The following is a 19,785-nucleotide window of genomic DNA, read 5'->3' as shown; positions in this document are numbered from 1 at the left end:
CTCCGTGGAGTCCGCGAGGCCCGTGCACGAGCTCCTCCCGGCTTCAGAAGCTGCCGCTGCGGCGCGATTGGCTGGGCACTTGCGCTGGCTCCGCCCTCGGCGCCGGACGCGAGCACGCCGAGGGGCTGCGGCGGCGGCGCGGTGGCGGCGGCGGCTTCTGCGGCGGCGGGCCCGGGGAGCGCGAGCGTCCGTCCGTCCGTCCGTCCGTCCGACCGACCGACCGTCAGTCAGTGGTCAGTCAGTCAGTCAGTCGGTCAGTCAGAGAGTCGGAGAAGGGAAGGGAAGGCGGAGCCGGGCGGAAGCGGCGGCGGCGGCCCGGGCGACAGCGGACAGCTCCCGCCCCTCCTCCCCCGGGGCCCTCGGCCCGGCCATGGAGGCGGCGGCGGCGGTGGGAGCGGGAGCCGCGTCCCCGCCCAGAGGCCCGGCCGCCCCGGAGCCCGAGGCCGCCTCACAAAATGGCGGAGGCGGCGGCGGGGACGCGGCGGCCTCCTCGGGCCGGGCTCGGGCCCGCGGCCTGGGCTTGAGCCTGGGGCTCGGCCGTGGTCTCGGCTCGGAGCCCGAGGCGGGCGGCGCGGCGGCGACGGTAACGGCGGTCCTAGCCCTGGCCCGCGGCCCCGAGGAGCTGCCCGTTAGGAGGAACTTCCAGATCCCCAGGAAGAGCCGGGAAAAAAAAGGTGGTGCCCCCTCCTAGACCCCTCCCCTGCGCCCCCCTGTGCCCGCCCCACGCGCGGCCCGCGGCCCACCCGCGCGCCCTTCTCCCCCACGCGGGGCCCTGCGCGGGCGCCGCTGTCCCCGCTAGTGATTCCCTCAATGCGGGTGAGAGTGGGAAAGTGCCGCGGGAGGAAGTCCCCGCAAGTTGTCCCCGCCCGAGCGGTCCGGGAGATGCTTCTGGGCAGAGGCTGATCAGGGGGAGTCCCGCGGCCTGAAGGCCCCTGCCTCCCGTACCGTGGGTCTGCCCAAAGAACCGAATACGCGCCCCGTCTAAGATCCGCGCGAGAGCGCCGGGGCCACGGTGGGCCCTGCACAGAAAAGGCCCGAATCCGTTCCGGTCCTTAAACGGATGCGCCGGGTGGAGGCTCTTGGTGCAGGACCCGAAGGTCTCGTTCACTGAAGGAACTGTTAGGGGAGGAGAGTGATTTCCTAAAAACGTTGTATTTTCGTTTTCCTTGGAAAGAGGGTTTAAGATTAGAACCGACCGGGACCCGTTTCCAGTTAACGACCTTTCCCTAAAAGCCTCCAAATCAATTCTCAGCGTTGGATTCTTGATTTTTGAACGGTTTGAATGAAATGTTGTGGGGCCAGAAATGACGTTTTCAACGTTTACATTCCTAATAATTGGTTGCGGAAAACATGTAGACTTAAATTGAGCAAATTAAAAATGGAAGCAATTGAGGGATTATGTAATACAAAACCTTTTAATAATTCCCTCCTGGGCTTCTCGCTCCCCTGGGAAATTGTATTTTTCCATCCATTCTTAGTGACAAAGGATGTTACAGTTTCTTACTGGGAAAACGGTCCCAAGGCAAGACCTTTAGTAAAAAATGAATTTGGAGCTTACCTGAACATGGGATGAAAAACGGCTGTTCCAGACAGCAAAATGAGATTTTGGTTTGACTATCCAAACCAAAATCTCATTTTTCTATCTGGAACAGCCGTTTTTGGATTGAATTGGATAATTATTGAATTTTGGATTGAATTGGATATTCAATATTAAATTGAGTGGATGTTCACAACAAAATTTCAGTTTTTCATGGTGCTTTTTGAATAAGAATTTGATTAGAAAAATAGGGTAGATGGATGACTTTTCGTGTTTTAGCCCTACATCTATAGTGTTAGAAATTGTTAAAGAAGGGTATAGAAATTGTTTAAGGCTATGCAGTGTCAGCATTGTCGTGCTTAAGAGCTTAGCCAGGTAGGAATTGCTTTTGAAAAATTCTGAATTTTGTCTGCAGAGATTCCAGAGTAATTGCCACTTGTCTAATTCGTCTCATCTGGGTCCTTTGTGCTTGTCATGTTTGAGAATGTTTTATTACTTAAGTAGCACAGTACCCAAGGAGCATGTTGAGTTTGACTTTTAACAGTAGCCTTTGGCCAGAAATAACTTGTTGAGTTAGGGAAACATCTTCCTTAATATCTTGTTGTTGTTGTGTTTGGCCAGGCAAATTAGGGTTAAGTGACTTGTCTAGAGTCACACTGGTGGTAAATAAGATCTTGAAAGAGAAATAAAATTTGGCTGGAGAATGTTGACATCTTTGAATGAGTTTTTCATATACATTCTCTGAAAGTATCACATGTTTGAACCTCAAGGGTACTCAAGATGACAACTTTGGTGATCAAGAATTTTCTTTAGATGCCGTTCAGAAGCTTTAGGCAACACTTGAAACTCAGCTCTATTTATTTGTCATTAAAAAGCTTGCATTATTTAGGGGGACGACATGGATTCTTATAAGTACCTAAGTCGATACATATAGAGGAGATAAATGATAATTTTAGGGGAGAACTTTAGCAGCTCGTGGAACTGAGGAAAAGCTGTCAGAGGTGGTACTTGGGATGAGTACTTGAAAAAAAATTTTTAATGTAATTTTTTTTCCAATTACATGTAAGAATAGTTTACAACATTCATTTTTTAAAATAAGATTTTGATTTGCAACTTTATTCTGTTTCTTGCCTTCTCCTTTCCCCTCCCCAAGATTCAAGTTTCTAATATAGATCATTAGCTTGCAATAATGTTAAAACATTTCCACATGAGAGATTCAGCTTTTTAGACTACCATGTAATATTAAAAAAAAAAAAAAAAAAAAAGTTTTATTTTATTTTTGGTTAGTTTGTTCATTATAGTGGAATGTAGCTTTATATGTAACCAAGCCAAAATATTATGAATGTTAGACTTAATTCTGTATACCTACCTGACAATTGATTAACTGAAAAGATAAATTTACTCTTTTTCTGGAAGCTTCAGTCAGTTATTCATTTAAAGCCTTTGGAGGTCAGTTCACATTTTTGAAGTTAATTGCTCTAACATTTTAAATAATTGTATTGATTGCATTCATTTCCTTTTTACTTTTGTATTTTTAAAAATATAATACAATTATAATTTTAAGAATGATTTTTGGTATTTAAATTAATTTTGATTAACATCTTTTGTTTTTACATTACCTTTTGTTTTTAGATTTGCCCTTTTCCTTGTCTAATCAACATTTTTTTTTCTTTAATCAACTTTTAATGGAATCAAAAGGGTAGAGAGAAAGCAGTTCAGCAAAACAAACCAGCACATCACCTAAGAGTCACAGTATATTCTATATTATTTCTTAATAAGCAAGTTGGTAGAACTGGATAGAAGGAAAGAATTTGGTGTTCTGTGATCAAACATCTGAGTTTTCACTGGACTAACTTAATTTATCAGGTGTTTTAATAGTCTTACATGTTTCATGTTGCCAGTAAATGTTATTGATGAAATAAGATATTTTGCTTGATAAAACATTTTTACTGTAATCAAGTATAATCTTTTTTTGTAAACCATATTTTATTTTTCCAATTAGATGTAAAGATATTTTTCATCATTTTTTATAAGATTGAGTTTCAAATTTTTCTCTCATCTCCCCAAGACTGCAAATAATATGATATAGGTTATACAGGTGCTATCATGTTAAACATATTTGCATATTCATGTTGTGAATCAAGTAAAAGGGGGAAACAACAAAAATCAAGCAAATAAAAGGAAATGATCTGCATTCTGACTCCATAGTTTTTCCTCTGGATATGGACAGCATTTTCCATCAGGAGTTTTTGGGAATTGCCTTGGATCATTGTATTCCTGAGAAGAACTAAGTCAATCATAGTTGATCATCACGTAATGTTGCTATTATGTGCAATGTTGTCTTGTTTTTGCTCACTTTATTCAACATCACTTCATGTAAGTTCATGTTTTTCTGAAATCAGTTTACTCTTCATTTCTTGTAACACAATAATATTCCATTGTGTTCATGTACCATGACTTGTTCAGGCATCCCCTCGATTTGTAATTCTTTGACACCACGAAAAGGGCTGCTTTAAATATTTTTGCAGACATAGGTTCTTTCTCCTTTTTTATGATCGCTTTGGAGTATAAACCTCATAGTAATGGTATTGCTGGTTCAAAGGGTATGCAGTTTGATTGCCCTTTGGACATAGTTCCAATGAAAACACAACTTTCTGATCAGCTAGCTGGTTTAATATCATTTCACATTTTGCATTTAAGGCAGTTGTTAAATTGATTTGATCAAAAAAAAGGGGGGGGGGGAATGAAACCAGGAGACCTTCTGGCCCTTAGGCTAATTATTCCTTCTACTCTGTATCATTCTCTCATCCAGAATTAGCCTGTTTAGAGAAACATTGAAATGTGGTTAGCTTTTATTTACTTTTGAAGCTTTAAGACAGTTCCCATCATATAAACACAGATCTTGGGCATGTGTACATAAAATTTGTTTTGAAAGTTGTGCTTAAGCAAGTAATTATGAGAAGTAGCTTGGGTAAATTGGAATGAACACAAAGGAAATCAAAAAGATACCTGTATTCTAGACTCTACCTCTATGAACTCTATGAACATAACTTGTATGAACTTCAGTCAAAGTTACTTCACATTTCCATCCCTTAGTTGCATCTGTAAAATGAATAGTGAACTAGAAAATCTGATGAGATGATATATTTCATAGAATAGCAAGGTAGGTTTTTGATATGCAGAACAGTTCAACAGGAATGTTTTATTCAGTGTTTTTTTAACTTGCATTGTACCTTACTCAATAATGGTGTTTTGACAGTGAAAAGAATTCACTGTCTATTCCAATAGATATCAAATTGTCAAATTGGCAGCTAATAGATGTTAGGAAGCTGATTTCTTTGTAGAAAGTGTTAAGTGTATGATTTCTAGGCAAAATTTTATCATTTAAGGCCAGATAATCCTATATATTTTTTCTTCGTACTTATATGACCTTGAGCAATTTATTTTCAACCTTCTGGGCCTCAGTTTGCTCTTATTGCATATTAAATGGGTGAGATTCAAGGGCCAATTTCCAAGGTCACTTATTGCTTTGTATTCTAAACTTTTTTTGAATGTGAAAAACAGGAATTTTAATACTGAAATCATTTTTTAAATGTTAGACTAAATCATAACTTTTCAAGAGGATAGGTTGCTGCATTTAAAAAATAGTAGTTCTTTATTTTTTATTTTTCAAAATACGTGCAAAGATAGTTTTCAACATTCACCCTTGCAAAATCTTATGTTCCGAATTTTTCTTCCTTCCTCCTCTCCTCTTCCCTAGACAGCAAATAATTCAATAAAGGTTGAACATGTGCAGTTTTTCTAAACATATTTCCACATTTATCATGCTGCACAAGAAAAATCAAATCAAAAGGGGGAAAAATGAGAAAGAAAAGCAAGCGAGCAAACAACAATAAAGATGAAAATAACTCTTGTGATTCACGCTCAGTAGTCCTTTCTCTAGATGCAAATGGCTCTCACCATCACAAGTCCTTTAGAATTGATCCTAATCACCTCTTTGTTGAAAAGCGCCCCATCCATCAGAATTGATCATCACGTAAAATCTGGTTGCTGCTGTCTACGAAGTTCTCTTGGTTCTCCCTTCACTCAACATCAGTTCATGCAAGTCTCTCCAGGCATTTCTGAAATCATCCTGCTGATCGTTTTTTATGGAAATAATAATATGGAATAAAAACTTGACAAAATATGTTAACATGGGAGTAAACTATTAAGGCTGTTATTAAAGATTGAATATTTAGTTTCTTAAGAGACTTAGCTGGAAATAGTGGACTTGGAGAGAGGACTCGGCACCTAGATCTTGCTTCCTCTCCTATGTTGGACATGGAGTGGTTGTGTAATCCTTAACTTTGAATTCTCGAGGCTCCATGTTACATAGTTATGAATCTGCTTTGGTAGTTAGTTTCCTTCCCCAGAGTTACCTCTACTGATGAAATGAAATCACAGGTGCAGACAAAAAAAACTTATCTGCTTAGACATTGTATATTTGATTTATCAAAAAAAAAAAATTAGTAGTCTACATAAAGAAAACCCTTATTTGTAGAAAAAAGTACTCTCATTTCCTTAAGGATAATTCTTCTACTACCCAACTTTAGGGAAATATTAAGAGGTTATGAAGTTAGTAATATCAACTTGTACTTGAAATCAAGTACTTATCGAAAGTAGTAACAGATTTGCCTTTACCTAAGTAAATCATTTTGAAGACCTCCAAGTAATTCGGGATGGAGGGAGGGAAGGAGGGAAGAAGAGGAGAAAGGGCTGAACTAGTGTGAGAGGGAGCCATTTACAATTGGCAGAAGTGGTAGCCTGGGGGGGGGGTGGGGGGTGGGACCAGTCTGTAGTTTCCATTCTTCTGCTTTCCTTAGTCTTTTTTTTTTTTTTTTAAAGGGTTTTTCATGTTTCTGTTTTTGACCTTTTTTTTACTTAGCTGAGTGGTGCTGAAGCCAGGGTACATCTAACTGAGGGGAAGTGGGAGGCTAGGCAGGGGGTATGGGGGGGAAGTACACAGTATAGGACAATACCTTGATTAAAAAAAATTAACTAAAATTCCAAATAGATTTTTTATTTTTGTAATGCAGATTTCTTCCGGAATTCCTTTTTGGAATTTGCACAATCTGAACTTGTAATTTATTAGCTTTATTTTTTTTATTATAGCTTTTTATTTACAAGATATATGCATGGGTAATTTTTCAGCATTGACAGTAGCAAAACTTTTTGTTCCAATTTTTCCCCTCCTTCCCCCACCCCCTCCCCCAGATGGCAGGTTGACCAATACATATTAAATGTGTTAAAGTATAAGTTAAATACAATATATGTATACATGTCCATACGGTTATTTTGCTGTATAAAAAAAGTCGGACTTTGAAATAGTGTACAGTTAGCCTGTTAAGAAAATCAAAAATGCAGGCGGACAAAAATAGAGGGATTGGGAATTCTATGTAGTGGTTCATACTCGTCTCCCAGAGTTCTTCCGCTGGGTGTTAGCTTTTTTTTTGTAAGGAAAAATGGAGCTAAGTATTTATTAAGTGCTAGACACTTGACAGATATTTCATTTGTATCAGAGAGTGTTAATTATATTCATTCACACGTTTTAACTTTCATTTTTTAAATTAAAACATTTGTGAATTTGAATTGTTTTAAATTGAGAAGGAAAGGGATACAGACATTTTGACTAGGAATTAATTTAAAGTTACCTGAATTGTTTCTGTCTCTCCCATTCTCCAAGTTATATTCAAAAGCTATTCTCTTTATTAGGAATCTAGTTAGTTTGTAGCCATTTTGTATGTTTTTAATGTGTTGAAGGTAGGACTGTCTCTTGGGGGGAGAATAAAGTAGATTTTTTTTTTTTTTGGGTGATACATTGGGTCTTCTTGAATCTTATATCATGATTTAATTTAAAAAATACCATTTACATTCCGCTTTTTATGATTTGAACCAAGCTTATAATTTGTAACCCAATAAATGGGAAATGGATAGAACAGGAAATGTTCTTTCATTTTACATATAAAATAAGCAGCTGGAATGGTAACTTGATTTAATAAACAATGTCGCATAATTAATACGTAGCTGAACCATAATCACAATTCAGCTCTTCAGGCCTGAAGGAGGACTTTTTAATATTACGAAAGACCTAGACCCTGGAAAATGGATTTTGTAATTTTTTTGGTTAATTTTGGTTAATTTATTTGGTTAATTTTGAGAGAGGAAAGCCTAGAAAAGCCAGAGAAGAAATTTTTATTTGAAATTTTCTGTTCTTTTTCTTTTTTTCATGGTTATGTTAGTATTATGTTACTGAATTGAGATTTTTTCATTTACAGTTTTGGTATATAAAAATTTATTAAGAATTTTATTAAATTATTTGGTTTTTCAACAAATAAAAGTTGACTTTAATGTCAATAAGCTAATTATACAGTTTTGAATAGATTTACAAGTTTACATAGGAAAGTTTTATAACTCTTTCCTCTTTCACCATAAATTATATATAAGTTGCTTTTCATTAATCAAATTTGTCATAATTTTAAATGATGTAACTAAATCTATGTAATGAGCCCTGTATAAAGCACCGCTGTGATTTTAACTATTTGGAAATGTCTTGATCAAAACAATTGGTCAGATTAGCCATTAGTCAGATGGAAAGAATTGATTTCATGAATTTCTCCCCTGCTACACACTGAACTGTCAAGTGGTGTTTGTGAAGAAGGAAAGACTTGTTAGTCTTGGTTTCTTTTAAATTTTAAAAAAATTGTTATATTTTAAATTCTAGCCCCTACTAATTTAGGAAAAAAGTATTAATAACAAATACTTTTAGAATTTGCTAATTTGTATACCTTAATTTTATTTTTAGCACTTTTTCAGCCAGTAACTTCAGGCACCCGAGAGTTTGAAGATATTCTAAAAATTCTACATTCATCTTACCTTGAGCCGGGATCAGTGGCTAATTTTAACTATAGACGAGCTAGTTTGGTTCATAATGAACTTTTGGAAAAAGAGGTAAGTTCTTGATATATTAGTCATTTTTAACAGTTGCTAACTTTTAAATAAGTGAAATGCATTTTTCATTTTTGTCCTTTTAAACTATCATAAAATCTTATCATGAAATAAAGAAAATAAAAAATTTCCTATCTGATAGTGTGTTCATTGATGAATGAATTCTCAAAATCTCTTTTTACTGTTACTGTGGAAAAGATAGTGTGGATTAGACCACAGCATAGTTAGATGGATTTGAATGACTCAATACATTGTCATTAATGGGATTTTATCATCACAAATGTAGGTCCCCAGTGGCAAGCCCTGGCATATGAATATAGTTTGAAGGTGTTCATTTACTCATGCTTTGAATAAAGAAATATAGATTGCATGTTGATGTAATTTGCAGATGAGGGATAGCAAGTGGTTTGTTGATAAAGGTTTTTTTTTTTTTTTTCCTAATAATAGCTTTTTATTTTCAAAATACACGCAAAGGTAGTTGTCAACATTCACTCTTGTAAAACCTTGTGTTCCAAATTTATCTCCCTCCCTTCTCCCCACTCCTTCCCTGGACATCAGGTAATCCAATATAAGTTAAACATGTGTTGTTCTTCTAAACATATTTCCTCATTTATCATGCTGCACAAGAAAAATCGGATCAAAAAAATGAGAAAGAAAAATAAAGCCAAGCAAACAGCAACAAAAAAGATGAAAATACTATCTTGTGATTTAAAATTCAGTTCCCCTCACTCCTCTTTGTGGATGCTGATGGCTCTCTCCATCCCAAATATATTGGAAATGGTCTGAATCACCTCATTGCTGAAAACAGCCATATCCATCAGAGTTGATGATTATATATTCTTGCTGTTGCCGTGTACAATGTTCTCTTGGTTCTACTCACTTCACTTAATGTCAGTTCCTGTAAGTCTTTCCAGGCTTTTCTGGGAAAAAACAAAAAAACCCTGCTCATCATCTCTTGTAGAACAACAACATTTCATTACATTCATATACCATAACTTGCTCAGCCATGCCCCAGATGGGCACCCACTCAGTTTCCATTTCCTTGCCCCTGCAAAAAGTGCTGCTACAGATATTTTTGTATGTGTGGATCCTTTTCCCTTTTTTATGATCTCTTTGTAATGCGGGCCAAATAGAGACACTGATGGATCAAAAGGTATGCACAGTCTTAAAGCCCTTTTGGCTGGGGTCCTCAAACTACAGCCCCGCGGGCCAGAAGCAGTAGCTGAGGACGATTATCCCCCTCACCCAGAGTTATGCAGTTTCTTTATTTAAAGGTCCACAAAACAAAGTTTTTGTTTTTACTATAGTCCGGCCCTCCAACAGTCTGAGGAACAGTGAACTGGCCCCCTATTTAAAAAGTTTGAAGGACCTCTGCCTTTTGGCATAGTTGCAAATTGCTCTCCAGAATGGTTGGATTGGATCAGTTCACAATTCCATCAACAATCTTGTATTAGTGTCCCAGTTTTCCCACATCCCCTCCAACATTTGTCATTATCTTTTCCTATTATTTTAGCCAGTCTGAGAGATGTGAAGTGGTACTTCAGAGTTGTTTTAATTTGCATTTTTTTGATCAATAGTGATTTAGAGCATCTTTAGAGGTTACATTTTAGGAAGACATTGTTATGCTGGACAGTATCCAGAGGAAGATGATCAGGATGGCAAAAATCCTCTAGATTATGGCTAAATGAGATGGTCAGCTTAAGGAATTTGGACTGATGACCTAGAAAGAGAAGATTCAGGGCAGATGTGCTGAGTCAGATGTTTGAAAACTTGTTATGTACAAGAGAAATTGGGCTTTGTTATACAGAATTAATGGCAGTGGTTAAAAGTGCAGGAAGTTAAATTTAGACTTTCACATATTAGGTGGAAGGTAGGAAGTGACAGTGCCTGGAGAGTTGTCCATGGAGCTAGGATGACCTGGGTTTGAGTGCTGCCTCTGGCAGATATTGGTGCTCGGTGCTCTGGATCTGTGAGAGTCAGACAGCTGACTTGCAAGCTGCGTGCAGTCCCTAGCACTCTAAAGTATTGCTTGAATCAGATTAAAATATAATTTTATATCATTTGTAGATTTAACATCATATATAACAACATTTAATAGATTAATTTTATGAGATTATTATTAAAATTTAATTTTATGATGGAAGAAAAATAAAAACATATTTTAAAACTAAGTAAATATGCAGCCCAAAAAATCCTTAAAATAAGCTTTAGTGGCTACCATTTCTATATGAGTTTGATCTCACTATGCTAGTGAAAGATATCCTAAATGGAGTCAGTGCTGTTTAAAGCAGCCTTCCGTTTTTTGGAGGTTAGAATCTGAACTCTAGATGAACCCCCTCCATTTGGTCATACAAACATATTTCCTTGGACTAGCAGAATTTTTTGACTAATCTGTTAATGGTACCATGCTTCCAAAAAAAAAAAAAAAAGGAAAGAAAGAAGAACCAAATAGCAGTGGTTCATATCCTGAACCACTGCTATTTGCTCCTTTCTCTTTTTTTTTTTTTTTTCCAAAGATTGAGCACTTATAAAATCATGGCATTCTCTTTGTTCAAAAACTATATAAGTAGGGAGGCTTTTAGAGGAATTTTGTAGCCTCTTGCAGTTACTTGTGTCTTCACATTCTGGGTGATTGCTGTCCCATAAGTCGTTAATGAAACTTTCGTTTTTTCTCCTCATATATTTGTGGTCTCAGATTTTTCACCCAACTGTAAGCAATTGAAAAATAGAAATTTTAGAGAGAAAGTTGCCTTTAATAGTGAAAGCACAAGTTTAACCCATCTCCTGTATATGAATTTATTCTAAGATGATACCATGGAATTCTCCAAAGATGATTAAGCCGGGTCAGATTATGGTTATTTTTAATGATGTTGTATTCAGTTGTAATGGGAAAGCTGACATCAAGAAAGCAACATTTATGGGAGAGAGGGAAGGATTAGTGGCTCCCCAAGACAAGTTTCAGAAAAGGAAAAACATGGTTCCTTCCCCCAAGGATCTCATATTTTAGTAGAGGAGATAGCTTGAGTCTCTGTCTAAGCCGGACTTAGTGTAAACAGAAGGAAGCCTGCAGGGCAAGGCACCAATGGTAGGCAGGTCTGGGAAGGCCTCTGGAAGAAGATGGTATTTGGGCCAAGTCTTTTTTTTTTTTTTTTTTTTTTAAATTTAATAGCCTTTTATTTACAGGATATATACATGGGTAACTTTACAGGATTAACAATTGCCAAACCTCTTGTTCCAATTTTTCACCTCTTACCCCCCCCACCCCCTCCCCTAGATGGCAGGATGACCAGTAGATGTTAAATATATTAAAATATAAAATAGATACACAATAAGTATACATGACCAAAACGTTATTTTGCTGTACAAAAAGAATCAGACTCTGAATTACTGTACAATTAGCTTGTGAAGGAAATCAAAAATGCATGTGTGCATAAATATAGGGATTGGGAATTCAATGTAATGGTTTTTAGTCATCTCCCAGAGTTCTTTTTCTGGGCATAGCTAGTTCAGTTCATTACTGCTCCATTAGAAATGATTTGGTTGATCTCGTTGCTGAGGATGGCCTGATCCATCAGAACTGGTCATCATCTATTTGGGCCAAGTTTTGCAGGAAGCCAGGGCTGCCCTGATGCAGAAGGGAAAGAGAGGAGTGGGGCTTTCCTCTAATGTAGATGGCCCGGGAAAAGGACAGAATGGGGTGGGGGTGGGGGGACTGAGGAGCCTGGTGAGAACATGCACCAGGACTGGAGGAAGGAAACTGGACAGGTAAAAAGGGGTTTTTTACCTTGAACTGGACAGTTGCTGGAGTAGAGTAGGTAGATGGTCAGCCCTATGCTGTCCTGCAGTCCCTTTGACACCAGAGATGACATTAGAAAAGTTTATCCTGGGCCACAGTGGCCCTGTGTGGGGAGAGAGCACAGGGGTGGCCAGCCTCACTGTTTTAAGGTTGGTCTAGGACGGCCAGCTTGGGGTCTCCAAGAAGCAAGTGGACAGAGCTTAGGACAAAGGACATGAGAGAGACAGGGGCATCCTTAGAATTTGGCGAGCTGGGACTGAGGTCAGGAAGCATTGAATTTGACTCTGGCCACAGACCCTTGCAGTGTTTGGGCAGTCATTCAATGCCTGTTTGCCTTGGGGGCCTGTCCTTCACTTGGCAGAGTTGTAAGCCTCGATAGGAGAATCTTTGTCTGAAGGGCTTAGTGCCTGACATGGCGCTTCTCTTCTCCTGTAGAATTGTTAAACTGTTACTACTATGAATTAGCCATTGGGCTGAGCCTGAGGAGGCAGAGATAAAAATGAAACAAGTTTGTCCTCAAGGACTTTCTACTTTGTAGGTAGGGATAACATATATGCAGATAAGTATAAGGAGGATATGCAGCTCAGTTTGGGGCAGATTGCAGTGGATGAGGAGGACTCCTGTAACAGGTAGCACTTGCCTGTTTTGGAGGCCACAGGGGTGTCTTTAAGAGGCTCAGGTAAAGAGAAAATGCATTTCGGGAAGGGAAGGCCTGGGCAGAGGCGCCAAGATCATCTGTGAAGTATAGCAATAAAGCCGGTGGAGTTGTAGCCAAGTTGTGAAAGGGATTTAAAAGGCCAAACTCTGGAGTTTTATATGGTCCTAGAAATAATAAGGATCTGTTGGAGTTCATAGAGAAAGAGAATGACATTGTCTGGCTTGCAGTTTAGGAGAATAATGGGCAGCTTTGTGAAAGTTGGATTTAAAGATAAGAGAGAATGGAAGCCAGGCAGAAATTAGGATCACAATCATCTAGGTAAGAGGTATTAAACATCCAGTCTAGAGTCTATAACTGTGCTGCAGAGTTACAGGAAATGTGTTGGTGATAAAGGGGACAGTATTTGATGATGATTGATTTTATATATATATGTCTTGAAGAAGAGGAAAGAGTCCAGAATGATACCAAGCTTGTGAACCGCTGTGACCAGGAGGATAATGGTTCCCTGCACAAAAAAGAAATTTGATAGAAATGTCTCTTTGGTTGGGGAATCAATTGACAAGCATTTTATTAAGCTCCCAATATGTGCCAGGTAATCTGTTAAGCTCTGGGGATTCAAGTACAAAGAATGAAACAAATACTATTCAGAAGAAGCTTACTGTCTAATGGAGGAAACTAGTACTTAGCCAAATAAATATAGCATAAAAAGAATGTGATCAAATATAAATATATCCAAAGTAGAGTAGATGAGGAGGATCAGGAAGGAAAGGCTCCATGCAGGAGATTGTGCTTAGGCTTTTGTCTTAAGAGAAGAAAAGGATTTCTTTAAAAGTTTTTTTATTTTCCAAATACATGCAAAAATAGTGCTCCTCACCCCTCCCCTGGACATCAAGTATTCCAATATAGGTTAAACATGTGCAGTTCTTAAATGTATTTCCACATTTATCATGCTGCCCAAGAAAAAATAAAAAATGAGAAAAAATCAAACAACAACAAAAAAGGTGAAAAATATAGGTTGTGATCCATATTCAGTCCCCCATAATCCTCTCTGGATGCAGATAGCTTTCTGTCACAAGTCTATTGGAATTGGCTTGAATCATCTCATTGTTGAAAAGAGTCATGTCCATCAGAAATGATAATCACATAATTTTGCTGTTGCTGTGTACAATGTTCTCTTGGTTTTACTCATTTCACTTAGCAGCAGTTTGTGTAAGTCTCTCCAGGCCCCTCTGAAATCATCCAGCTGATGGTTTCTTATAAAACAGTAATACTGTTCCATAACATTCATATACCACAATGTATTCAACCATTCTCCAATTGATGGGCATCCTTTCAGTTTCCAGTTTCTTGCCAATACAAAAAGGGCTGTCACAAACATTTTTGCACATATGGGTCCCTTTCCCTCTTTTATGATCTCTTTAGGATACAGGCCCAGTAGAGACATTGCTGTATCAATAGGTTTATTATCCTTTGGAGAGAAGTATTCTTGAGGAAGAGGTGAGGAAAGTGCATTCTGATTATGTGGTATGGTCAATGCAGAGGCATGAAGCTGGAGATGTAGTGTTCTGGTTTTAAGTAAGCATTTAGGAAGCACGTATTTTTTTACTAAATATGGACAGTGCTGAGGACTGAGGAACACACTTGCTAAGCATGTCGAGTAGTGAGAATTTGTTTGGATTGTAAAGGTCAGGAGGGTATACTTTCCAGTGAGGGTGGGATGACACGTTGGGGCCACCTGCAAAGGGCTTTAAAAATAATAAAATATCAGAGTTTTTCCTTGAGGGTATAGATGGGAATCCCTGGGGTTTGTTGAATAGGAGAGTTATGAGATGAGATCTTTCTTTGATGCTAAAGTCATATAGAATCACTCTAATTCATTGAGTAAGGTAGTGTTATGGTCAAATCTGCACATAAGGAAAATTATTTTGTCAGCAGTATCAAGAATAAACTAGTGGGGAGAAATTTGAAGTAGGAGGACCAGTTTAGAAACTATGGCAATAATCTAGATGAGAGGTGAGGAGGGCCTGAACCAAGATGGCAGTGTGGTGAGTGGAGGCGTAGCCAGCCCGCCTTGCTGGGTTGTTGTAAAGGTGCTTTGGAAATCTTAGTTATTAAGATCCTGAGAAATATCTCCTATCTTATGATGACAGGTGCACTTCGGAACTTCATAGTTGTAGGTTCCTAGTTGGATGGTAGGCTTCTTTAGGCTTGATGGAGATAGTATATAGGATTTGGCAATTGGAACACAGTGTGCAAGGTCCAGCATACACAAGAGTTAAATGTCCACTGTGCTCTTATTGCCTTTTTATATGTCTCTGTGGGGATAAAGACTCGACTTGTAATTTCACTGTGATTAGACTCCCTCTACCAAAATGAGTCAGCACCATTTCTGCTGCTGAGGGCCTTAGTTACACTGAGAAATTATGTACACAGAACAAATCAGAGGTGGTACATGAAGCCAATAATTTGTGTGGTTTAAATATAGAGATTCAGATAAACTTAAGGTGAGAATTGGAGACTGGTCTAAATTTTAATATTAAATTACTACAAAACTATCAAATACCAATATAAGCATTAGACTTGTTTTCCACATAATAACTTGTCAATTGCTGTATTTCTGGTAGAATTAACTTTTACTTTTTCATGGTTTCAGATAGGGTGTATTCTGTTTTTTCTATTTTGCTTTGTATTACTTTATATATACCTTTCCATAGTTCTTAGTAATACTCCCTCTTGGTGACCTTTGTTGAATTTTAGGATTCCTTTATGTTAGTATATTATAATTTATTGAATTGTTTCCTTAGTCTTAGAGGAGAAGGTGGTAGGAAATAGTGGAAAAGTTGTTAGAAAATCTAAGTTGAAGCCTTGTAGAGGGCTGAAACTCTTGAGTCCTTGCACTGAGGTTGGTTCAAACACTTAGGGCTAATTACTGATTGGACAATACTCAATGGGCATATGCTTGGAAAATGGTCCTTTTCACTATCCTGTGCTGGCTCAATGATTGGTGTACAGAGGATTGTAGGAGGAACTAGGGGGTAGAGTAAGATGATCCAGGGTCACTTTGGCTGGAGATGAGGGAGAAAGGTGCAGAGATTCTGCTTCCATCTTGTTCAATTCTGCATCTAAAGACCAAGAATAAAGACTAAGGACTTTTGCTTATCCTGACTCTGGCTGATTCTGGGGTGTCCTGGGTGCTAGCGCGGTCGTCACAAAGCCTTACCTTCAACACTTAGTAATTGTAACTCAGGAGAAATTTTTAACTCCTTTGAACATTAGTTTACTCATTTGTAATATGGAGATAATAATAATGGGGTAGTTGGGAAACCTCACATGAAAAAAATTGGATATAAAGGACTTAGTAAACCGTGCTGCACCTTATATTAGTTACTTTTTTCTTGTTAAACATTTAGATTCCTTTTTAAAAACCCCAACTATATTACTGCTATATACATCTTTTAACAGTAACTTTTTGAAGTAACATTTTCAGATTATATTCCTAGTAGTGGAAAATACTTATATAAAGTTAATGGAAATGTGGATATAGACAAAGAAGGCTGTCTATCTAGTGGTATAGTACTAGAAAGATAGTTGAGACAGAAATCATGTTGAAAAATTGAGTTCAGAAAATTAAAACTAATCTAATCAGATGTCTTTTTGAACTGACAGCTTTTGGAACAATATAGTATCTAGGTATTTTTATTTCAAGCTTTAGTCACCTATGAAGAGTTTATGTAGATTTCTATTTTTAACAGTTCACAGAGAAACGGAGAGAACTGAGATTTGATGGTCGTTCAGATAAAGAACTTGCAGAATCCTATGCATTTCTGATGGTTGATAGGCCTCAGGTAAGTGTATCCATTTAGGTTTTTTAAAAACAATTATAACTTTTTATTGATAGTGCATATGCATGGGTAATTTTTTACAACATTATCCCTTGCATTCACTTTTGTTCCAATTTTCCCCTTCCCTCCCTCTACCCCCTCCCCTAGATGGCAAGCAGTCTTATACATGTTAAATATGTTATAGTATATCCTAGAGCGTATCCACTTATTAAAAAATAAGTTTCAGGATATTTTAATCACTGAATAATAAATTTGAAATTTCTGGAGCTTTTAGTTTATGTTTTTTTTTTTTGATATAAAATATTCTTCATCTGAAGTGCACAATGGGACTCGGTAAGTTATACTGAGTTGTAATTTTATAACTAGTACTTTTTCTACTAATAAAATCCAGAAGAAAATTTTCATATTCCTTATATTTTAAATGTATGTTTACTCTTCTCAGAGATCTTTTTGTGACTCATGATGTGGAGGTAACCTTGATTTCTGCAATGCTAGTTCAGTGTATCATAACATCTAAAAGGTGGTTATAACATTCTGAAAAGTCTTTGATTATAGAATGCTTATCTTTTTCCCCCGCCTCCAACTACTCTGCTTACAAATATAGAAGAATTCTTAGTCTTTGACTCATGAATTCTTTGGACTTGGGAATCTAGAAAACAAATAAAAGTTCGAATTTCATTTTAGTAGTGTGCCACCCTTTAAAAGGGCTTCTGCAATTATGCTGATAGAAAAGGGAACAGAGATTACTTATGAACTATGTAGTTTCTAGACTGTCAATAAACATTAATCTTTAGTACTCTAAGAGATTCATGTCTTGCAATCAATTAACATAGTATTGGAGAAATAGAATCATATCAAAGTGGATTGAATGACCATGTGTTGGGTATTGACATCTTGACCTGTATGTCCTGTAGGCATGTCCAGGTCTGCACTCATTATCTTTCTTTCTTTCAAACACAATAGTCCTCCAATCTTTTCTAGTTAGTAGAGTAGTCTACCTCCCTTTTGTAGTAAGGTTTACAACCTTGGATCATCCTTAGTGTAAATTCAACTTTACCTCACATATCTAGTTTGCTTGCTGAGCGTTCTCTTTTAACTTTACAACATTCATCCCTTTTACTTGTTGGTTCTTCAAATATCTTTCATTGTGGAAGAACCTTGCAACAGCTTGTGCTCAGTTGCTGGCAGAGCCTGCAAGAACCAGTGTCACTGACACTGATTTGGAGCATTGGAGCTGGATTCTTCTTTAGTAAAGGAAGTTTGTCTTAGTGGGCGGGAAATTTCTGAAGTGTGGCTTTAATATTTATTTTTTCCTCTGGTGTAAAATTTAAATGAACTTTTGTGCCTCTACTTATCTATTCTGACATGATTTTTGTATAAAGGCTATATTTTTCAACCTTGAACTTTTGTGCCTCTACTTATCTATTCTGACATGATTTTTGTATAAAGGCTATATTTTTCAACCTTAGAGGATAAGTTTTGATGGTTAACTATTCGCCTCTAATGAATAGACCTTGCTTCCTGCTAGTCATGATGTATTCTGGGATACAGGCTTCACTGTTAAACATATTTTACCAACATTACCACTTTTTTTTATGTCCTTCATAGAACTTTTTGAAACCAAGGGTTTTGTATTAAAACAAACAAGTTGTATCAGAATTATTAATTTTTGTGTTTTGAAACTCTTTAGGGGGATTTCCTTTCCCCTTATCCTTGAAAAACCTTTGTTCAGTCCCTTCATCTCCCCCAGCTGTCATGTTTTTTCTCTATTTTTGTGGCTCTCTTCCTTGATATCCTTCCTTTCCTTTTATCTGCTTAACTGTGATTTGACTTCTGATATCATCATTAAGTGAAAACTGCTCTTCAAAATTAGCTTCCTCATTGGCTTTCCTGTCTCAAGACTTTCTCTACTTCACTTCATCTAATGTTCAGCAGTCAAGTGCAGGTCTAATTGTATCCCTTACTTTTCTTGAGTTAAATCCATTGACTCTTCTCTTCATTGTCGGTGATAAAATCCTCTGTGATATTTGGCTTTTATAGCTCTTCATAACCTGCTTCTAAGTTTCTTACTTGTTCCTTTTCATTTACTTACTCTGTGATCCAGTCACAGTGTTCTTCAAATGGCACACTCTAAATTCCTGAGTGCATTTTCATTGGTTTTCTTGAAGTTTCAGCTGAAGTCCTGCCTTCTGCAAGAAACCTTTCTTGGTCCCCTTTGATAGTGGTACCTTTCCCTGGAAATCATCTCTAGTTTGTCCAGAATGGATACTGTTTGTATATAGTTAGTTATTCTAAGCCTGTGATCTGTTAGAGAGCAGGGATTGTTTTTGCTCTTCTTTGTATCTCTAGTGCTTAGCACAATTTCTGGCACTTAGGAGGTGTTAAATAAATTCTTGATTTAATAAGTCATTTAACTTTTATTGGATACTTATTATGTACATAAAGCACTACAAATGTATCTTGGAATTGAATTGTTTGATAGGAAGCATAATTGATTTTTCACAATGATTTTCAATCATGCTTGAAATAATTTGCTCTTTTAATATTTCCAAGCTTCTTGATTTCATCCAGATGTGTATTCTATCCTCTACGATAGATCTCTTTCTATGCTTTATTTTGTAGGAGTTCTTCATAAATTGCTGTGGATTGACAGTCTGTTTTCTGAAAAGCCTCTCCAAATTTAGTCAGTCTGGACCTTGGAATCATTTGTCAATTTCTTCTTTAAAACCTTTCCAGTTCATTTTAAGACCTGGCATTTACTATGCTGACAAAACATTTGAAAGCACAAATTGGATAACATGCCATCGTAAGGCATTAGAATAGGACTTTGTGTGAGAACGCTGTTATTATTTATGTTTTTGGGGGCATGCAATGGCCCGAAATTAGTCACTTACATTTTGATTTTTATATGGTAAAAACTTGGTCTATTCCATTAATATTATCATGCTAATTATGAACATAAGATTGT

General features: G+C 37.6%; 1 protein-coding gene across 7 annotated transcripts in view; it reads left to right on the top strand.

The window, feature by feature from the left end:
• Positions 1-209: 209 nt before the first annotated feature.
• Positions 210-19,785, top strand: part of TASOR (transcription activation suppressor) — a 96,454-nt gene continuing 76,878 nt past the window's right edge. For 2 of the 7 annotated variants that reach the window (XM_031952192.1, XM_031952181.1), the window contains exons 1-3: positions 388-674; positions 8,379-8,524; positions 16,728-16,820. In XM_031952192.1, coding sequence (XP_031808052.1) covers positions 16,803-16,820 — 18 coding nt within the window. In that variant the 5' untranslated portion in view covers positions 388-674; positions 8,379-8,524; positions 16,728-16,802. Of the gene's footprint in view, positions 234-317; positions 675-8,378; positions 8,525-16,727; positions 16,821-19,785 lie in introns of those variants that run through there. The other 5 variants (XM_031952200.1, XM_031952174.1, XM_031952213.1 and 2 more) reach the window with 4 other exon arrangements.

The sequence above is a fragment of the Sarcophilus harrisii genome, chromosome 1, assembly GCF_902635505.1.
Source record: "Sarcophilus harrisii chromosome 1, mSarHar1.11, whole genome shotgun sequence".
Taxonomy (NCBI): Eukaryota; Metazoa; Chordata; class Mammalia; order Dasyuromorphia; family Dasyuridae; genus Sarcophilus; species Sarcophilus harrisii.
This window is presented reverse-complemented; position numbering and strand designations above follow the sequence as displayed.